Source organism: Lampris incognitus, chromosome 1, assembly GCF_029633865.1.
Source record: "Lampris incognitus isolate fLamInc1 chromosome 1, fLamInc1.hap2, whole genome shotgun sequence".
Taxonomy (NCBI): Eukaryota; Metazoa; Chordata; class Actinopteri; order Lampriformes; family Lampridae; genus Lampris; species Lampris incognitus.
Window position 1 is genome coordinate 4,588,037 of NC_079211.1, and position 21,937 is coordinate 4,609,973.

The 21,937-nt window shown below is 44.8% G+C and overlaps 1 protein-coding gene across 1 annotated transcript in view; it reads right to left on the minus strand.

The window, feature by feature from the left end:
- fat2 (FAT atypical cadherin 2) overlaps window positions 1-11,822 on the minus strand; it is a 132,424-nt gene extending 120,602 nt beyond the window's left edge. The window contains exons 1-2 of the mRNA XM_056275045.1: window positions 8,582-11,822; window positions 6,914-7,225 (exon numbers count right to left, since the gene is read on the minus strand). Coding sequence (XP_056131020.1) covers window positions 6,914-7,225; window positions 8,582-11,822 — 3,553 coding nt within the window. The remainder of the gene's footprint in view (window positions 1-6,913; window positions 7,226-8,581) is intronic.
- Between the last annotated feature and the right edge of the window lie 10,115 nt (window positions 11,823-21,937).

The following is a 21,937-nucleotide window of genomic DNA, read 5'->3' on the forward strand; positions in this document are numbered from 1 at the left end:
TAAAAACATATTATCTGATTTATAAATGGGGTGGCAACAGGGGTGGCAAGACTGTGTCCCAGAGGTGGCAGCTGCCACCCCTTGCCGCCCCGTAGATCCGCGTCTGCACAGAACTGTGTAAAAAAACGAGTAGAATCTGTTTAAAATTACAACAGTAAGTTCCTCGTTGTACCAGAGGCAATACGATGCAGCCCTGTGGGGGTTTCTCATTGCACATTAAAATACTAAAGCAAATCCATGTGTATCCATGATCCTGTAGTCACAATGACCAAGTTAATTAGCTCACTACCAGTTAAAGCATTTGCCACTTAACGTGCCCATTTTTGCAAATTAGCCTACTTGAAATCTCCTCGGAAAACACGGCCGGCACTCGACCACACGCCACAAACACGCAGCAGCGGGTAAAACCGTCCGCGTGACGCGCCTGCTGAGTGGCTCGCAGCTCCCATGCATGACTAAAGCGTCATGTGGCCAGCCTGCCGTATCGGCATTCGGGTCGATGCCGATATTTCATTTTAAAGTCTTTATCAGCCGATATCGTGTGCCCCTATTAAGCCAGCAGTAGGAGAACTGGCTGGTGTCTGCTGACAAAGGCTTTTCTGTGAATCAGGAGTGAAGGACAAAAGAGGCTTGCGGTGTTTCTCCGTAGATGGGGGGGGGGGCTATAAACCGTGTTACCCCCTTGCGGGGCCATGCAGTTTGTTATGACAGTCCAAACAGCCCTCCCGGGTGGGGTGAGGGCAGGGAAGGGGGGCTGTGTGAGGGCAGCTGGGAGACATTAGAAAGTGTGTTTCTGTCATTAGAAACACCACCAACGCGTTGCCGCTCCCACGTCAGCTGTCTGCCCCGCCACGCCACACTGCTGTCAAAACTAATCCAAGTTTTCACAGGATTATCTGTTTTCACCATCCTGTTGTGCCGAGACAGCTGTTTACCGCCTGTTTACCGTCTGTGTACATTTTCATGTAGTTTTGTTCCACATGATGGGAAAAGGGGAGAGGTGGATAAACAGACAATGTCTTAGAAAAGCGGCATGACAACCTTCCTGAGAAAATCACAATGTCTTATAATGAAACAGTGACAGACAGACAGAGTAAAAGACATACAGAGATGAGAGACAGACAGAAAGAGAGAGACAGACAGATCCACTGGGCTCCCTACTGGTCATTAACACCACTTTCCCATACTAGTACTGCTGTAGTATTCCAGTCTGGACTCGGTCTCACACATACATAGTGGACTCAGGGTGATATTTCAAGACCAGTCAAGTACACGACTTTAACTAACTTAATACATCCGACCCCCTTTTTCGGGCGGTGTGTGTCTTCCTCAAGCTCGGGTCCTCTGCCAGAGGTCTGGGAGTTGGAGGGTTCTGCACAGTATCTTAGCTGTTCCTAGGACCGCACTGTTCTGGACAGAGACCTCAGATCTGGTTCCTTGAATCTGCTGGAGCCATTCTCCCAGTTTGGGGGTCACAGCCCCTAGTGCCCCTATATTACCACTGGGACTACTGTAGATTTCACCTTCCACATCTGATCTAGTTCTTCCTTCAGCCCTTGGTATTTCTCTAGCTTCTCATGCTCTTTCTTCCTAATGTTGCTGTTGCTCTGGATTGCTACATCGATCAGTACTGCTGTTTTCTGTTCCTTGTCAACCAACACAATGTCTGGTTGGTTAGCCAGCGCCTGCTTGTCAGTCTGGAACTTGACATCCCACATGGTCTTAGCGCTGCCATTCTCAACCACCTTTGGTGGTGTCTCCCATTTGGACTTGGGGACTTCCAGTCTGTATTCAGTACAGATGTTGCTGCACACTATCCCAGCTACTTGGTTATGCCTTTCAGTGTATGCTTTCCCACCTAGCATTTTACACCCTGCTACTAAGTGCTGGACTGTCTCAGGGCGTCCTTACATAGCCTGCATGTTGAGTCTTGTCTTGTGCGGTAGACCCCTGCCTCAACCGATCTGGTCCTGTGTGCTTGTTCTTGTGCTGCTATGATCAGAGCCTCTGTGCCGTCCTTATACATATTCCATAATGGAGGAAGCTAACACTTTAGCAGCGTCATATCATCAGTTCTACACAGTGGTTCTCTTCTAGAATATAAATTGTAATACAAAAGATATGCAGCATGGTTGGCTATCAGTCATGCAGCAGGAGTAGATGGCATACCTATGTTTCCTTCATATAGCTGCATTCAAACTGTGGCGGTTCCAACTGCTGCCACCCTATTTGTAGGCCATTAATAATTTTAAAAAATGGTGTTGAAAGTTCATAAGATTTCTCTGTAGTTGGTGTAAATTTCTTTACACACCATTTTAGAATTTACTTTGCCCCCCTGAATAAAGAAAAAAATGGTTGTGCCCGCCACCAGACCCGAGAAAATCCACCAATCAATGTCACATCTATCTATCTATCTATCTATCTATCTGTCTGTCTGTCTGTCTGTCTGTCTGTTGATCCATCCATCCATCCAAAGAATCAATAAAAATGTTTTGGTAAAAAAACTAATTGTTAGTCTTTATTGCATGTGTGACAAAATATATAAATCTTATCTCTGATAGTTCCTTAAACTTCTTTTAGAAATAAATAAATAAATAAATAAATAGATAGGTGTAGGTTAAGTGTTCAACAGAAAAGTTGATTTCACACTTTCTCACTATTATGTGATTCACCTGCATAAAAAAAGAAAATCACCAAAATGCAGGAAATAACGTCTCTGAAATTTAAATTTGTCTGTGGGAAATAACCCCCCCCCCCGCTGGAAGCCCGGGGCACCCTTGTGTTGAAGCCAGACATCACTGAAACACTTGTGCATCGTTTTGAATTTTACAGAGTGGGGCGGCATGGCTCAGAAGGTACAGCGGGTCGTCCAGTAATCAGAAGGTTGCTGATTCAATCCCCAGCTCCTTGTCCTTGAGCAAGACACTGAACCCCCAACTGCTCCTGATCAGCAGCTTGGCACCTTGCAGTGGCAGGCTCTGCCATCAGTGTGGGAATGTGAGACATACACTGTAAAGCGCTTTGGATGGTCGGTAGACTAGAAAAGCGCTTGTACATAAATGCAATCCATTTTATTTACCCCAGGTAAATCTTGCTAAAGCCGCCGCTGCATTCAAGCCTTTTGGTCACCAAGCTTCTGGTACCAAATGGAGCTGTGAAAAGAAGTCAGTGTGAGTGTGTGGTGTTGTAGGGGCCCAGGCCAGAGAGGAGGACAGATGAAGACTGTAGAAACTGGTATCACAGCCAACAGTATGTTCAAAGCAGCAAATGTCTCCAGACAGACTCACAGCCTCTTGTTGACTTGGCTTCTCCTAACTTTGTTTTCCTTTTAAAGCAGTAGCTGTTACATTTAACTGGTACTTCTAGTTTTATAAACGAGATACTGAAACTCCAGCAAAGCATTCAGCACTGCACAGGGAACAAGAGCTGAGTCACACTCGTCTGAGTCACTTCAGTCGTGTTGAGACAAGACATCCATGTCACCAGTCATCATTCGTTTAATGATGGGTTACATCTCAATTTGTTGAGATAAGGCAAAGTGGACTAAACTCTTAAGAAACCAGTCTCAACGGGTTTGGCGACAGGCATTCTGCGTGGTGTTGAGCTTACTGAGGCTGATCTGATAAAGCTGATTGTGCGAGTGTTGCTGGTTGTTCCTTCTTGGTGTAAAATTAAACTAATTCCACCCAACAGGCTTACAGGGATTTATTCAATGGTTACTTCTGATATCTGATCAACAGTCATTCAGTCTTCTGTCTCGTGGACACACGCTGGTCCATCTTCTCTGCAACCTGCTTCACACGTGCACACATTTAAAATGCTGAGGGAGAACTCAGTCTACGTGGTTAAAGAGGCCAAATAAATCCTTTTTGGGGGGGGGGGTTGCCCCTTTTTCTCCCCAATTGTACTTGGCCAATTACCTCGTTCTTCCGAGCCATCCCAGTTGCTGCTCCACCCCTTCTGCCGATCCGGGGATGGTTGCTGATTACCACATGCCTCCTCCGATACATGTGGAGTCACTAGCCACTTCTTTTCACCTGACAGTGAGGAGTTTCACCAGGGGGACGTACCCAGATAGCATCCGGACGTGGGCCACGTCAGGCAATGATGCAGCACTGATGGCCTTCTTCTGGCCCTGACAAAATGGATGTGAGCCTGAAGTGGCCCACATGTATAATAGCAAATATGCCCCAAATATGCCAAATCAAATGTGGGCCTTTTTTAGCAAAGATGTGGTGCTCTGGGCAACATGTAATCTGGATGTGACCCTGAAGTGGCCCGTGGGGTAAATGGTGAATATGGCCCAAATATCACAAAATAAATATGGGCCACCTTTGGCAAATATGTGGCACATGCGGCATTGCTATGGCTTGGTTCTGGCCCAGATCTGGCAAACAGGAGTGGACCGCCCAAGTGCCATCCATTCCACGCGGTATATGGGCCGGATAAAAGAAAGATGAAAGTCAGGTGTGGGACAGGTCCAGGCCACAGTAATTTTGCTATCTGGGTAGCGCGTGGGAGGATCACGTTATTCCCCCCAGTTTCCCCTCCCCCTCGAAAACAGGCACCCTGACCGACCAGAGGAGGCACTAGTGCAGCGACCAGGACACATACCCATATCTGGCTTCCCACCTGCAGACACGGCCAATTGTGTCTGTAGGGATGCCCGACCAAGCCAGAGGCAACCCGGGGGATTGAAACCGGCAATCCCTGTGTTGGTAGGCAATGGAATAGACTGCTACGCTACCCAGACGCCCTTAAATAAATGATGAATTATGATTTAATGGGTTCGGTGTAAACTAATAATAATCTTAGTCTGATGAAGACATAATTATATGGGCAGACAGTATAGGTGGAGGGTTGCATTCATCATGTAAATGTACTGTAAATGTACACACTGGATACAAACTGTTTAGCTTCCTCCTACTCATTTTAATAACTTGTTGGCGTGCACAGTAGGTCGAGTTAAACCCTTTTAGCATGATTGTGATTCATTTACATTCAAAACAATCAAGAGCTGTAGTATTTACCCGAAGGCAGATTAAGTACAGCAATAATGGTGCAACAGGAAAAAGGAGGACTCTTAGCAAAGACACAGAAATTTTCCAGTCTCACTCTGAGTGGGAAAAAAGCCAATGCAAAAAGTCCTGCTTTATGTCCTACACCATTTTTTTCTCAACAGATTATGTTTTCCTCGAAATGATGTGAGTTCCTGTTCTCTCTGACACAGCCACTCTCTCAGTATTGTGCTGTATTGGCCTTGGGGGTGTGGACAAACACTGCAGCTCCCTGCAGATTAACGCAGGAGGACCGGGCCTGCAGCGGCTTGCAGCGGCTTGCAGCAGCAGCAGCACGGCTAATGCTACACTAATTAGCCTGCACTTTAAAGTCTTCACCAGGTGACACGAATGCCTCACCTGTACCTGTCAAAGACTAAGTTTTGTTTTGTTTTGGGGTTTTTTTGGGGGGGTGCTGGATTTCTTTTCCTCCCTAGTTGGGTGTTCTATTATTATTTTTTTTCATTTCTGCAACCTCTCATCTTTTTTCGGCCTCAGCTGGGTTCATCTGTGAGTGACTTGTGGGGGAGATTGGAGAGACAGGAGTTTTTTCAGTGTTGGCTCCGGGACACACCCCGGCTCTGCTTCTGCTGATCTGCTCAGACTTGCCAAAGCATTGAATTGGAAGGTATAGGCCATTTTCCGCCTCTCTTGTGGGAAATAATACACACTCTCGGGTTTTTATGATTGTGTTTTCCAATCAATCCCTTTGAGTGAACATGTCGATATAGAAGGGCATTGCACAATGTCACAACAATTCCTGAAAGATGACATGCATCCAATTTTTTCTATGGGAGCCTGAACCAAACTGCAAATTGAGCACGGGAAAGAAAATAACTTCCAACCAGGAATAGAATAATACTGCTCACAGCTTACGTACCGTCTTACTGCCAGATCAACTACTAAAGAACATGGCTCCCAGTGAGCGCTGCAGTGTCCAGTCAACGTGCTACAGTAAGTAATAAAGTTCCAACACTACACTGCCCAAAAGCTGAAGATGGGAACTCAATTAAACTTCTATAAGGCTTCATTGCTGAATATTAGATATTATTATTTAAAAAACAATACTGCTTCATGTTCAATGTCTAATAAATTAGTAAACCTGATTATATCCCAGTTACAGTCCTGAGGGCCGTCTTACAGCCTGCAGATCAGAGGGAGATCCATCCATCCATCCATCAATTCATCCATTATCCAAACTGCTTATCCAGCTCTCAGGGTCCCGGGGATGCTGGAGTCTATCCCAGCAGTCATTTAGCTGCAGGCGGGGAGACACCTTGGATAGGCCGCCAGGCCATCACACAGCCCACACACACGCACACCCATTCACCTGGCCGAGTCACCTGACCTACATGTGTTTGGACTGTGGGAGGAAACCGGAGCACCAGGAGGAAACCCACGCAGACATGGGAGAACATGCAAACTCCACACAGAGGACGACCCGGGATGACCCCCAAGGTTGGACTACCCCGGGGCTCGAATCCAGGACTGTCTTGCTGTGAGGCAACCATGCTAACCACTGTGCCACCATGCCGCCCGTCCTACCAGACACCAACCATCCACATCACATACTACTAATGTCATGTTGTGATAACTATGTATCGCTTCATGTACTCAATACATTAGAAAGTATCAACGAGGACATCTGTTTGAATGCAAACATCCACGACCACATTTTCAAAGGATTAAAATGTTTTTAACCAAAGAATCCATAGCTGTTTTTAGCATCAGTGTGGTAATATCTGTTTGAACATGTGAGATAAATTTGTTAAAAATCCCAACATTTCATTGAAGAACAAAACCACATCTGATGCGGTGGTCTGGATAGTATCTTACATTGACCCAGCGTGTCTTACCTGTCTTCGGGTCAACATCAAAGTTTGCACGCTGAGAGTCCAACATCTGGAAGGAGAGTTTCCCCTCGGAGGAGACATCCGCATCCGTGGCATGCACCTGAAGAACCGAATTTGCCTTGGACAGGTTCTCCTGGACGGAACCAAAGTAAACGGGCTGGGAAAGTTCTGGAGCATTGTCATTGACATCCAGAACCTCCAGAAAGACATGGGTCCAGGACCGCAGAGGTTCCGTTCCCAGGTCTGTGGCATATACGGAGAGCCAGTAGTGTGGGATAGTCTCGCGGTCCAATGTCTCGGTGGTGCGGATCACCCCTGAAGAGAGGAGAAACAGTGAAATATTTGTCTAACTGGAAAGATAAGATGCTATTAAAGTCTTACAAAATGTTAACTTGGGAATTTATCAGTCAAGTGTAAATCCAACCATTTCTGCTTTTAACCACTCCAACAACCCTGGAGAGTTGCCATTAATTGCTTTTCTCAGTTTCTGGAAAAACTGTTATCAGTCTGATTACAACAGTACTGGCATGGTGCCAACATATTCCATTTAAAAAAAAGGCTGAATAGAACTCTGCAATGGTAGTTCAGTCATGTCAAACGCTGAGGGATATTTGACTTGCCTATCTACGCTCAAGTGCCTTGAGAAAAATAAAGGACGGCAGCAATTCCTTTGGAAATATGGCCAACCGGAGGGGAATTTCAAAACAGAACAGCAGAAGGAGAAAAAAAGCCACATGCACTTCTTCTGTGTTCTGTCATGACAGAAGTCTGTTTGCCCTGATTTTATCTGTGTCCTAAGTGCAGAAGCGGGCTAATGGAATGTGCTCCGATATGCTGTGAGGCTATGCGGTGTCTTCTGCACAGGATGTATAGGAAAATAAGTACCCCCAAGAAAATAGCATGTTGTGCAACCATACATTTCTTTCTGCATGTTCTCAAGAGAAAATTATTTCTCTGAGCTCATACCAATCATTGAAGGGCTGCTGAGGAATTTCCCTTGACATGCATCGGAATTTCAAGAATATCTAAAGACGTTTAAATGAACTGTAACTTTTATCATAGTCCCTTTTTTCCCCCAAAATATTTTATGTGTTTTAATGTGTTTCATATCTTACAATACTTAATAGATTCGGAAGGGTTTTTTTCCCCCTCTCCTTTTCTCCCTAATTGTACTTGGCAAATTACCCTATTTTCCGAGCTGTCCCGATCATTGCTCCACCCCCTCTGCCGAGCCAGGGAGGGCCACAGACTACCACATGTCTCCTCCGATACATGTGGAGTCGCCAGCCGCTTCTTTTCACCTGACAGTTTTCCCTCCCCCCTGAACAGGTGTCCCAACTGACCAGAGGAGGCACTAGTGCAGCGACCAGGGCACATACCAACATCCGGCTTCCCAACTGCAGACACGGCCAACTGTGCCTGTACGGACGGCCGACCAAGCCGGAGGTAACACGGGGATTCGAACAGGCGATCCCCATGTTGGTAGGCAATGGAATAGACTGCTACGCTACCCAGACACCCCTGATAGGGATGTTTTTGATTGACCACTGCTTGTAAGCAAATTAAATAGATTGTACTTGAATAACTCAAAAATAAAAATACCAATAAAACCATCAATATTTGTCCTATCACAAATACTACTAATGCTCATAATAGGTATATTGGTATTACCTGTTTCTTCATCAATGGTGAAGATTCCCAGGCCGGTGCCATCATGGATGTGGTATCGGACTACTCCGTCATGGCCAACATCCTTGTCTAACGCCACCAGAGTCACCACGGATGTCCCTACCGCTGCATCTTCCATCACGCCAGCCTCATATACAAACTCAGAGAATGTCGGATGATGGAGGTTCTCACTGACATCTAGAACTTCAATCTCAACAAAGCAGGAGGAAGAGAGGGAGCGGGGGAGGCCGTGGTCAACCGCCCGAACTGTGAGGTTGTAAAATGGCCGTCTCTCAAAGTCCAGCTCCCTCTCAAGCGTCAGGGAGCCGGTGGCGGAGTCGAGGTGGAAGATCCCGCCCTCTGTGTTTTTAAGGTTGTAGGTGATGAGACCTCCACTGCCCAAATCCAAATCAATACTCTCCAGCCAGACTAACAATGTGCCTACAGGGACATCTTCAGGGACTTTTACTTTGTAGGTCTTAGGTACAAACTTGGGTGGGTTGTCATTGACGTCTTCCAAAACCACCACCAGGTCAATGGTGGAAAAAAGCTGAGGGCCAACTTTGTCCTGGTCTCTTGCCTCAATCCGAACATCATGTCTGGGTGAGATTTCTCGGTCCAAATGAGCCATGACCCTGACCTCCCCAGTTAGTCCATCAATGCTGAACATCTCATTTGATGTTAGAAGGGAGTACTGGACGTCACCACTCGCACTGGAGTCCAGGTCTACTGCATGGGCTTTGAAAATGCTGGAATCCACTTCTGTGTTTTCAGGGATGTGTATTACATATCTAGACTGACTGAAAATTGGGCGATTGTCATTGACATCCAGTATGTTCACAGCAATGAATTTCCAGGCAGACGTCTGTGGAACACCCAAATCATAAACAGTTATGTTTAGTATGTAGAATTCTTTACTCTCTCTGTCCAAGGGGCAAACTAAGTAAAGATCCCCAGAGAAGGTGTCTATGGCGAAACATCCATCCTCATTCCCGCTGGATATAGCAAACACTAGCTTGCTGTTGAACCCTGTGTCATTGTCTGTGGCTTTGAACTGAACGATAGTGTCTTTTAGTGGGTAGTTCTCAGCGAGGTCAATAGATCCAGGGATGTTGAGTTCGAACTTGGGAGAATATCTGTTAATGATATGAATATCAGAGAATGATTCCTCATCTTGGTCAATTAAAATTGGTTTGATTGTTTCTATAAGTTTATCTGTCAGCTGTTTGGAAATGCCAGTCTCCTGGCATTGAGTCGTGGCATCATCACCTCTTTTAGTGACTGTTATGGTGATGAACAAAGGGTCAGACTGATGTTTGCCGTCTGTCGCTGTGATTCTCAGAGAGATTGGTGCTGGTGTCTCAGCTGAAATGAGGGGAATGGGCTGGTTGAGCTTGATAGCCCCAGATACAGAGTCAACAGAAAACAGTTGAAGGTCATTCCCTGACTCTATGGTGAATCTCAGCTGCTGCAGCTCATCCATGTCGATGGCTGACAGTTGAGTGATTGTGTGACCTACAGGCCAATCCAATGGTATAGTAGCGTTGCAGTCCACCCGCTCAAACAGTGGAAAGTTGTCATTGACGTTACTCATGGTGATTGTCACAGCACACTCGCTGACTCGTGCGAAAGGGCGCCCGCTATCTGATGCCCAGACTCTCAGGTGGTACCGGCGTTTCATCAGCTCATAGTCCAAGTGCTGGGAGGTTGAGATAACACCGGTGAAGGGATCTATGGTGAATGGTAAGTGCCCAAGGTTGGCAATAGCATAAGTCACCAAACCATTTTCCCCTTTATCTTCATCTACAGCTGATACTGTCAAGACACTGCTACCCACAGGGGAGTTTTCTTCCACCATGGCCTGGTAAGAGGCTTGGCTGAATTTGGGGCTGTTGTCATTTTCATCAGTTATCTCAACAACGACATGAGTCTCAGCTTCACCTTGGTTGGCTATCACATCAAACTCGTAACGGTTCTTTAATTCATAATCAAATGTCCCCGTAGTAACAATGATTCCTGTTTTGGGGTTTATCCAAAATTTAATGCTATCAAGATTATTTTTGATATGAAAGGTAATATTAGAAGGCACTGAGGTTAAAGAAACTCTAACCACATGAGTTTTAGATGGTGAAAACTCACTCAATGTAATGATGTAAGTGTCTTCTAGAAATGCTAATGGGATGTAATGAGGGGCTGGGAGATGGACGAGTGTAACTGGTGAGAGTAAAGATGGTGAGCTCCTGTCTTTAGCTTGGAGGGACAGGTTTAGTCCAAACAGGTTCTGGGCCCAGTTAATCCTTTTGGTGGAGATCACTTGAAAGTCGTTGCCCTGAACGCCTGAGGGGATAATCTCAAACCACTTGTGAGGATCCCCTCCCACAATGTTTAGGGATTCCACTGGTTTCATGCCTGATTCCACATGGACATCAAGAGTTATTTTACCATCAATGGAAGTTGTGGGTTTGGAAGGAAGCATGATGACTCCAGATGCCAAGGACCTCTTTTGCACATTTACTATAACCTTGGCCACATTCCCAAACTTCTGAACACCAGATATCTTCTTAGTTCTGTCCTCGGCTAAAACTGTGAGGTCATATCTGGTATTCCTGGTGTGGTTGAGCCTCTTTACAAGGCTGACCATGCCTGTGAAAGGATCCACTGTAAATGGATGGGCTCTGCTGGTGAAAGAGTAGAAAAATTCTGCGTTGCTTCCAAGATCGGCATCGGTGGCACTCACTCTGATGACACTTGACTTGAGTGACGTGTCCTCCATGATATTCACATTATATGAAGCAGGGTAAAAGAGAGGCTTCAGGTCATTAGTGTCCAGCACCTGTATGGACACTTTGGTCTTGGCTTGGTAGTTGTAAGTGCTCTCAGTGGCCTCGACAGTGAGGATATAACTGTCTCTGACTTCCCTGTTGAGGAGCGCAGAGTTACTGCTACGTGTCTTAATCCTCAGGAAGCAGAAATCACCGACCTTCACCTCCTCTGCTTGGAAAAGGCCATCATCATCACCTGACACCAGGCTGTATTTGATGTCCCAGAAGGGATCTGCCACTTCGATGCCCATCCGAATTGGAATCTGGACATATGTTCGGGGGGCAGAGCTCTCTTTGATGGTGGTGTTATACAGCTGGTGCGTGAACCTCAACGGTGAGCTGTCCTTTCCTTTACCCATGATCCCCTGACATCTGGCTACATCCAAAAGGACTGCTGCCGCTGTTAGCAGGAGGAAAGCCATCTTCGTTAACTCCAAGAGGACCTTCAAACCTGCAAGAGACAGACAAAAATCTTGTTTTGTTTTGTAAATGGAATTGAAGGCGTTTTTAAAGGGGAAAAACAGTATAAAATCTACATTTTGCAACATTCATCATTCCCATGATTATGATCATAAATGGTAATCCTGTTGGCCTCATATATGGTTCATCAGAATACTTGAACAGCATGCTGTGAACGGACCACTGATTTTCCAACCTGCTCAATACAAAGAACGCAACATTGACACAAAATACACAATGACACAACACGGCAATGAAAGCACGTGGAAAGGCATCTGTCTCCTGTCCCAACATGCCTTGAACCAAAGTAATGCAAAGCGAAGCAACACATTGTTTCAGGTCCTTAATGTTGCCTCCAAGCTTTTCCAAACAGGTGGCAACACAACCCGTTACCCACAATTATTCTTTGACGAGTTTTAGCAACAACCACTTATCAAGATGATGAGTCTTAAGCCTCAGTTGTGGTGATACGAAGGGGATTTGTTTTTTGAAGACTTCATATCATCCAGATGATATCCTGATCCCAATGTAAACAGATTCCACTGCATATCTGTTGTCCTGCGTCTCCGAGGCCCAGTCCACCAAACCGTTAACAAATCATCAGGATCCCTACAGACAGCTTGAAGGCATTCACACATAATTTACACAATCTTCTTCTTTCAGCTTGTTCCCTGTTTCTTAGGGGCCAACGCAGTGAATTTTACAGTATCCATCGGTACCCTGTGAGGGCACAGCACCAGTGGCGGTTGTTGTTAACCCGGGCCTTGACTGATCCAGTATGGAGCCTTGACCGATCCGGTATGGTTTGTCAATCCACATACTGATTTGGAAAAATGTTACATCGGCTGCCTTTCCAGACACAATCACTAATCCTATGGACAGGGGCACAGGTAAAGCGCTGGATGCCATCCCAGTATTCAGGACTTGTGCCCATGCCTGTCGCCACACATAATTTACACAAGAAGAATTCATATTTACTTTTTCCCCAAACATAAACGGCAACATTTGAAATTATTTTAGGACACTGAAGCTATTTGAAGTTTGTTCTTGAGATTCATAGGCAGGCATAGCACAAAACACTACCATGGTTAAGCGTTTAATAGCTCCTGGGTTACACCATAAAGCAAGGTGAACTTTGAAGAAAGAGTTGATAGTAAAAAAGTAACTTCATCTCCTGCTACAAATGTAATCTCCAAGCTAACCTAATCTCCATTTTAAGATCCTGACACACATTTCCATGTTCCACTGTGACATATGTGAAATCATGGAGACCTGGGCATTTTGAGTGATATTAAATATGAATGACATCAGGTCATACTGTCTGTGCAGTTATCCCTGCACGGACCCTAGATGTAGATCTGCAGAGATGATGAACAGCAGGCATGGGAAGTAATATGTCAGCTGTAATTAAGTAGGAGAGAGAGAGAGAGAGACAGGCATAGAGGGTGGTGCACAGAGAGAGACAGCGAGAGAGAGAGAGAGAGATACACACAGAGAGATACATACACAGAAACAGAAAATAGAGAGAGAAAGAGAGCGATACACAGAGACATACACAAGAGACAGAAAAAGAGAGAGTGATACACAGAGATACATACTCAGAGACAGAAAGAGAGAGAGAGGGAAGGGGAGAGTGATACACAGAGAGAGATACATACACAGACAGAAAAAGAGAGGGGGAGTGATATACAGAGAGAGACATACACAGAGACAGAAAAAGAGAGGGGGGAGCCTGCTACACACAGAGAGAGATACATACACAGAGAGACAGAGACAGAGGGGAGAGAGGGTGATACACAGAGATACATACAGAGACAGAAAAAGAGAGGGGGGAGAGTGATACAGAGAGAGATACATACAGAGAGACAGAAAAAGAGAGAGGGGGAGCGAGTGATACACAGAGAGAGATACATACAGAGACAGAAAAAGAGAGAGAGGGGGAGAGTGATACAGAGAGAGAGATACATACACAGAGAGGGGTGAGGGGGAGAGTGATAAACAGAGAGATACATACACAGAGAGGGGTGAGGGGGAGAGTGATACACAGAGAGATACATACACGGGGGGAGAGGGGGGAGAGTGATACACAGAGAGAGAGATATACACACAGAGAGAGGGGGGAGTGATACACAGAGAGATACATACACAGAGAGAGGGGGGAGTGATACACAGAGAGAGATACATACAGAGAGAGAGAGGGGGGAGTGATACACAGAGAGACACATACACAGAGAGAGGGGGGGAGTGATACACAGAGAGACACATACACAGAGAGGGGGGGGAGAGTGATACACAGAGAGAGATACATACACAGAGAAAGGGGGGAGAATGATACACAGAGAGACACATACACAGAGAGAGAGGGGGGAGGGGGGAGAATGATACACAGAGAGACACATACACAGAGAGAGAGGGGGGAGGGGGGAGAGTGATACACAGAGAGATACATATACAGAGAGGGGGGGGTGATACACAGAGATACATACACTGAGAGAGGGGGGAGGGGGAGGGGGGAGAGTGATACACAGAGAGATTTTTGATTTTAAAAAAGTACATTTATTCCGAATACATTACAGTCCAACAGCTGATACCCAAACACAATCACCTCTTCATAATCCAGCTCATACAAAAAACAGTTTCGAGGGGAAAAAAGCAAAACATTTGAGTAGTCTAAACAAGTATTTGTAAAACAACAGAATTTCAAAATAAAATAGCCCAACATAACAAACACAAAATCACCTCAGGGGCTTTGCAGCAACACAACATCCTGTCCTAAGACCCTCGCATCAAATGAGGAACAACTCCCTAAAAACCCCTTTAACAGGGAGCAAAACTAGGAAGAAGCCTCAGGGAGAGCAAGAGAGGAGGGATCTCTCTCCCAAGACGCACAACATGCAATGACGTCGTGTTTACACAATGTACATAACAAAAAGAAAAAAGAAAACAAAAGAAAAAGAAAACCAAATCTTCACCAGCTCCCACTAAGCACACTACCACCCCAAGCTCTGTGGTGTGAACACTCTGCTCCCCTGTTGTAGGCCCTCATCATCCTCAGCTCTCCTTCAGACAGGTTTTTACTTCGTAGCTGTAAAAAAGTCTCTTGTGTTGTGCGGCAGGTAGACCTCATGTTGAGCAGCTGAGCTACCGCCTCGGTGTCGTTGAGTCCCAATCCTGCTGCAGCCACTATGTGCTGTGTGGTGATGGTCGTGGTGGAAACCAGTTTCTGGGAAAATCCTGGAATGCACCAGTCGTAGACAACCAGCCTGGCTCCATGTATCAGTGGCTCCTCCAGCAGCAGTAGGAGGAAGAACTCCCAGTGCAACACCCTCATCAACCAGACTGGTCTTACACATCATCAACGACATTGACCAGGACGGGGCATGACTTGTCTTATATTGCCTCTGACTCTTCATGCTGTAATTCTTGTTTAATTTTCAGAACTATTTTCCTTAACCTGTATATCTCCTGATCAGTGTAGCCCCTTTCTTCTTTGTGTCCCATCTGAGATTCAACAGAGTACAGAAACAATTCTTTGTCTGCAAAGAAGTCCTCAAGTTGGACATTTCTCAAATGTTTTCTTTGTTCCAAGAATTCCTTAATTTGGCATGCATCGTAGTACTCTTGCTTTGTTGCCCCTGACAACTTGGAGGAAGTGTGAGTCTGGCTGTCTACACCACCATCCTCCTTAAACTAATCTTCAGACATTTTGTACCTCTGGCTGCTTCTTCTTTAATACAGGTACCCGGCTGTCTATACCACAGTCCCCTTCCTCCTCCTCTTCCTCCATACTCAACTCATCCTCAGACAGTTGCTCCTCGTACTGCCTGCTTCTCTCCCTTGTCAATGCTCCTTTTTTGGCTTGAGAGCCACTCGGTTTAGCCACCTGCTTTCTCTTCAGTACAGGAACCTTACAGACTTTTTCTTTCTCCATCAAATCCTCTTCACTGCTCAACACTACGCCTTCTGCAGCTCCACCTGTACCGTTTGATGCTCAACACTACACCTTCTGCAGCTCCACCTGTAGTGTTTGATGCTCAACACTACGCCTTCTGCAGCTCCACCTGTACTGTTTGATGCTCAACACTACACCTTCTGCAGCTCCACCTGTAGTGTTTGATGCTCAACACTACGCCCTCTGCAGCTCCACCTGTACTGTTTGATGCTCAACACTACACCTTCTGCAGCTCCACCTGTAGTGCTTGATGCTCAACACTACACCTTCTGCAGCTCCACCTGTAGTATTTGATGCCATTGCCTGTTCACGTTGTGCTTCTTTTTCAACATTTATGTTTTTCTTTTTAGACTTTTCACTCTGTTCTGGTGGTTCAGTTTTGTCGGTGTAATCTGGACTCTGTCCCTTTTCTGCTGTCTCTTCACTGTTCTGCCTGGTTTTATTCTGTTGTCTCTTCACTGTTCTGCCTGGTTTTACTCTGTCCCTTTTCTGTTGTCTCTTAAATGTTCTGCCTGGTTTTACTCTGTCCCTTTTCTGTTGTCTCTTCACTGTTCTGCCTGGTTTTACTCTGTCCCTTTTCTGTTGTCTCTTCACTGTTCTGCCTGGTTTTATTCTGTCCCTTTTCTGTTGTCTCTTCACTGCTCTGCTGGTTTTACTGTTTGTTTTCTGTTGTCTCTTCACTGTTCTGCCTGGTTTTACTCTGTCCCTTTTCTGTTGTCTCTTAAATGTTCTGCCTGGTTTTACTCTGTCCCTTTTCTGTTGTCTCTTCACTGTTCTGCCTGGTTTTACTCTGTCCCTTTTCTGTTGTCTCTTCACTGTTCTGCCTGGTTTTATTCTGTCCCTTTTCTGTTGTCTCTTCACTGTTCTGCCTGGTTTTACTCTGTCCCTTTTCTGTTGTCTCTTCACTGCTCTGCCTGGTTTTATTCTGTCCCGTTTCTGTTGTCTCTTCACTGTTCTGCCTGGTTTTATTCTGTCTCTTTTCTGTTGTCTCTTCACTGTTCTGCCTGGTTTTACTCTGTCCCTTTTCTGTTGTCTCTTCACTGCTCTGCTGGTTTTACTGTTTGTTTTCTGCTGTCTCTTCACTGTTCTGCCTGGTTCTACTCTGTCCCTTTTCTGCTGTCTCTTCACTGTTCTGCCTGGTTTTATTCTGTTGTCTCTTCACTGTTCTGCCTGGTTTTACTCTGTCCCTTTTCTGTTGTCTCTTAAATGTTCTGCCTGGTTTTACTCTGTCCCTTTTCTGTTGTCTCTTCACTGTTCTGCCTGGTTTTACTCTGTCCCTTTTCTGTTGTCTCTTCACTGTTCTGCCTGGTTTTATTCTGTCCCTTTTCTGTTGTCTCTTCACTGTTCTGCCTGGTTTTACTCTGTCCCTTTTCTGTTGTCTCTTCACTGCTCTGCCTGGTTTTATTCTGTCCCGTTTCTGTTGTCTCTTCACTGTTCTGCCTGGTTTTATTCTGTCTCTTTTCTGTTGTCTCTTCACTGTTCTGCCTGGTTTTACTCTGTCCCTTTTCTGTTGTCTCTTCACTGCTCTGCTGGTTTTACTGTTTGTTTTCTGCTGTCTCTTCACTGTTCTGCCTGGTTTTACTCTGTCCCTTTTCTGTTGTCTCTTCACTGTTCTGCCTGGTTTAATTCTGTCCCGTTTCTGTTGTATCTTCACTGTTCTGCCTGGTTTTATTCTGTCCCTTTTCTGTTGTCTCTTCACTGTTCTGCCTGGTTCTACTCTGTCCCTTTTCTGTTGTCTCTTCACTGTTCTGCCTGGTTTTATTCTGTCCCTTTTCTGTTGTCTCTTCACTGTTCTGCCTGGTTTTACTCTGTCCCTTTTCTGCCGTCTCTTCACTGCTCTGCCTGGTTTTACTCTGTTTGTTTTCTGTTGTCTCTTCACTGTTCTGCCTGGTTTTACTCTGTCCCTTTTCTGTTGTCTCTTCACTGTTCTGCCTGGTTTTACTCTGTCCCTTTTCTGTTGTCTCTTCACTGTTCTGCCTGGTTTTATTCTGTCCCTTTTCTGTTGTCTCTTCACTGTTCTGCCTGGTTTTACTCTGTCCCTTTTCTGTTGTCTCTTCACTGCTCTGCCTGGTTTTATTCTGTCCCGTTTCTGTTGTCTCTTCACTGTTCTGCCTGGTTTTATTCTGTCCCTTTTCTGTTGTCTCTTCACTGTTCTGCCTGGTTTTACTCTGTCCCTTTTCTGTTGTCTCTTCACTGCTCTGCTGGTTTTACTGTTTGTTTTCTGCTGTCTCTTCACTGTTCTGCCTGGTTTTACTCTGTCCCTTTTCTGTTGTCTCTTCACTGTTCTGCCTGGTTTAATTCTACCGACACCAAACTGTCATTAACAACAACGCTGCTTCAACCACGTTGTGTGCTTGGGCTACAGCGTCGACAAAAATCACCACAGCGCCCCCTAGTAGCAGATTTAACGCTGCTGTGACCCACAACCTCTCCGACTGCCAAAGCACAGTCCTCCACCCAACAAGGAAAACTAGGCGACACGTTAAGACCATGTTCTCTGGTGAGTTTGGTAAACTCCATGCCGGCGTTTAGCACGCCGACCAGCAGGCGCTGGTTGACCACAGACATGCACACACAAACGACCTCCTGAAACCTCCACAAACCAAACCAGTAACCCTACAAAACACACTGTACAATATTTACACGGAAAAAATAGCAAAAAAGATAGAAAAACGCTCACAACCGCTCTCATATGTCTGCTCAGCACGCTCACTTGCACTTCCGCTCAGAGAGACAGAGAGAGAGAGAGAGACGGAAAGACAGAGAGAGACAGAGAGAGAGACAGAAAGACAGAGAGACAGAGAGACACACAGAGACAGAGAGACACAGAGAGGGAGAGACAGAAAGACAGAGAGACAGAGACACAGAGAGACACACAGAGACAGAGAGACACAGAGAGAGAGAGACAGAAAGACAGAGAGAGACAGAAAGACAGAGAGAGACAGAAAGACAGAGAGAGACAGAGACACACACAGAGACAGAGAGACACAGAGAGGGAGAGACAGAAAGACAGAGAGAGACAGAGACTGAGACAGAGAATGTATATGTATGTATGGTTATAAGTGTGTACATTTGAATGCAGTACGTGTGTGTATGAAATATGTGTGCGTGTGTGCGTGAATGTGTGCGTGCGTGTATGTATGAATGTGTGTGTATGAATGTGTTTGTGTGTGTGTGTGTGTGTATAACTATGGGTAAACTATGATTTCTATCTGGCGACCAAAATAAAGCAAAGTCCTAATGTGGGGGCACAGTTAAGTGTGTTAAGTGACACCAGTGTGATATTTCTCAGTATTAGCTGAACTGTGAGTACTTTGTATGTATGTATGTATGTATGTATGTATGTATGTATGTATGTATGTATGTATGTATGTGTGCCAGTCATATTTCATATCATGATCTGAATTAACACGACAGCAAAAGAGAAGTAAAGATGCTGAGCTGAGATAACTCATGTTTTCATTCAGTGCCAAAAGTTGTGAAAGGCTCTGTCATAACGTGTCATAACTGATATGGGAGCCTCCGCTGTGGACCTGTATGTATCCTGGCTATGGGAGACTCCGCTGTAGACCTGTATGTATCCTGGCTATGGGAGACTCCGCTGTGGACCTGTATGTATCCTGGCTCCTCTGTTCACTGGAGGATGACAGGTATGCGTGCTTTTATCTGACGTCCACCAATTTGGTGACAGGATCAGATTAGAAAAGCAGGGTGACTGCTTGGGTTTTGGAATAAGAAGTCAAGTCATGGCGTCCAGGTAGCATAGCGGTCTATTCCGTTGCCTACCAACACGGGGATCGCCGGTTCAAATCCCAGTGTTGCCTCCGGCTTGGTCGGGCGTCCCTACCGACACAATTGGCCGTGTCTGCGGGTGGGCAGCCGGATGTGGGTATGTGTCCTGGTCGCTGCACTAGCGCCTCCCCTGGTAAGTGAGGGCGCCTGTTCGGTGGGGGAGGAGGAACTGGGGAGAATAGCATGATCCTTCCCACGAGCTACGTTCCCCTGGCGAAACTCCTCAGTGTCAGGTGAAAAGAAGTGGCTGGCAACTCCAAACGTATCGGAGGAAGCATTTGGTAGTCTGCAGCCCTCCCCAGATCGGCAGAGGGGGTGGAGCAACACCTGGGATGACTCAGAAGAGTGGGGTAATTGGCCGGATGCAAATTGGGGCGAAAAGAGGGGGGGGACCTTTCTAAACCAAGGCTACAAAATTCTTCACAATGAGACACTAAAAATGAAACATAAAAACACATAGGGTGGGTCGGACAGCGTAAAGGCAGAGTAACACACTGTAGAAGAGGGCAGTACCACGCAACAGAAGAAGGCAGTACATGCAAACAATAAACAGTGCAAGAACACAGAAGAGAACAAGTTGGGTCATGGATGGTATGTAACAGTGCTCATTAAACCGGTCAAACAGAACGAAAAACAACAATAAAAACAGCACCAAGAGCATTAAAAAATAAAGGAATAAAAATTAGTCTTCAGATATTTTTCAAAAGTGGTCTTGAAGTCCAAGTATCCAACATTAAGAGGAGGCAGCTCTGAAGTTTCAGGGCAAACACTCAGTGCCTGGTTAGTTTTATTCTAGTTCCAAAGATAACTAGTTCCCTTTTGTTTTAGTCTAGTCCTAAAGATAACTAGTTCCCCTTTAGTTTTAGTCTAGTCTTAAAGATAAACTACTCCCCCTTTAGTTTTAGTCTAGTCTTAAAGATAAACTACTCCCCCTTTAGTTTTAACCTAGTCTTAAAGATAAACTACTCCTCCTTTAGTTTTAACCTAGTCTTAAAGATAAACTACTCCTCCTTTTGTTTTAGTCTAGTCCTAAAGATAAACTACTCCTCCTTTTGTTTTAGTCTAGTCCTAAAGATAAACTACTCCTCCTTTAGTTTTAACCTAGTCTTAAAGATAAACTACTCCTCCTTTTGTTTTAGTCTAGTCCTAAAGATAAACTACTCCTCCTTTTGTTTTAGTCTAGTCCTAAAGATAACTAGTTCCCCTTTAGTTTTAGTCTAGTCTTAAAGATAAACTACTCCCCCTTTAGTTTTAGTCTAGTCCTAAAGATAACTAGTTCCCCTTTAGTTTTAGTCTAGTCTTAAAGATAAACTACTCCCCCTTTAGTTTTAGTCTAGTCTTAAAGATAAACTACTCCCCCTTTAGTTTTAACCTAGTCTTAAAGATAAACTACTCCCCCTTTAGTTTTAACCTAGTCTTAAAGATAAACTACTCCCCCTTTAGTTTTAGTCTAGTCCTAAAGATAAACTACTCCTCCTTTTGTTTTAGTCTAGTCCTAAAGATAAACTACTCCTCCTTTTGTTTTAGTCTAGTCCTAAAGATAACTAGTTCCCCTTTAGTTTTAGTCTAGTCTTAAAGATAAACTACTCCCCCTTTAGTTTTAGTCTAGTCCTAAAGATAACTAGTTCCCCTTTAGTTTTAGTCTAGTCTTAAAGATAAACTACTCCCCCTTTAGTTTTAGTCTAGTCTTAAAGATAAACTACTCCCCCTTTAGTTTTAACCTAGTCTTAAAGATAAACTACTCCTCCTTTTGTTTTAGTCTAGTCCTAAAGATAAACTACTCCCCCTTTAGTTTTAGTCTAGTCCTAAAGATAAACTACTCCTCCTTTTGTTTTAGTCTAGTCCTAAAGATAACTACTCCCCCTTTAGTTTTAACCTAGTCTTAAAGATAAACTACTCCCCCTTTAGTTTTAACCTAGTCTTAAAGATAAACTACTCCCCCTTTAGTTTTAGTCTAGTCTTAAAGATAAACTACTCCCCCTTTAGTTTTAACCTAGTCTTAAAGATAAACTACTCCCCCTTTAGTTTTAACCTAGTCTTAAAGATAAACTACTCCTCCTTTAGTTTTAACCTAGTCTTAAAGATAAACTACTCCTCCTTTAGTTTTAACCTAGTCTTAAAGATAAACTACTCCTCCTTTAGTTTTAACCTAGTCTTAAAGATAAACTACTCCTCCTTTAGTTTTAACCTAGTCTTAAAGATAAACTACTCCCCCTTTAGTTTTAACCTAGTCTTAAAGATAAACTACTCCCCCTTTAGTTTTAGTCTAGTCCTAAAGATAAACTACTCCTCCTTTTGTTTTAGTCTAGTCCTAAAGATAACTACTCCCCCTTT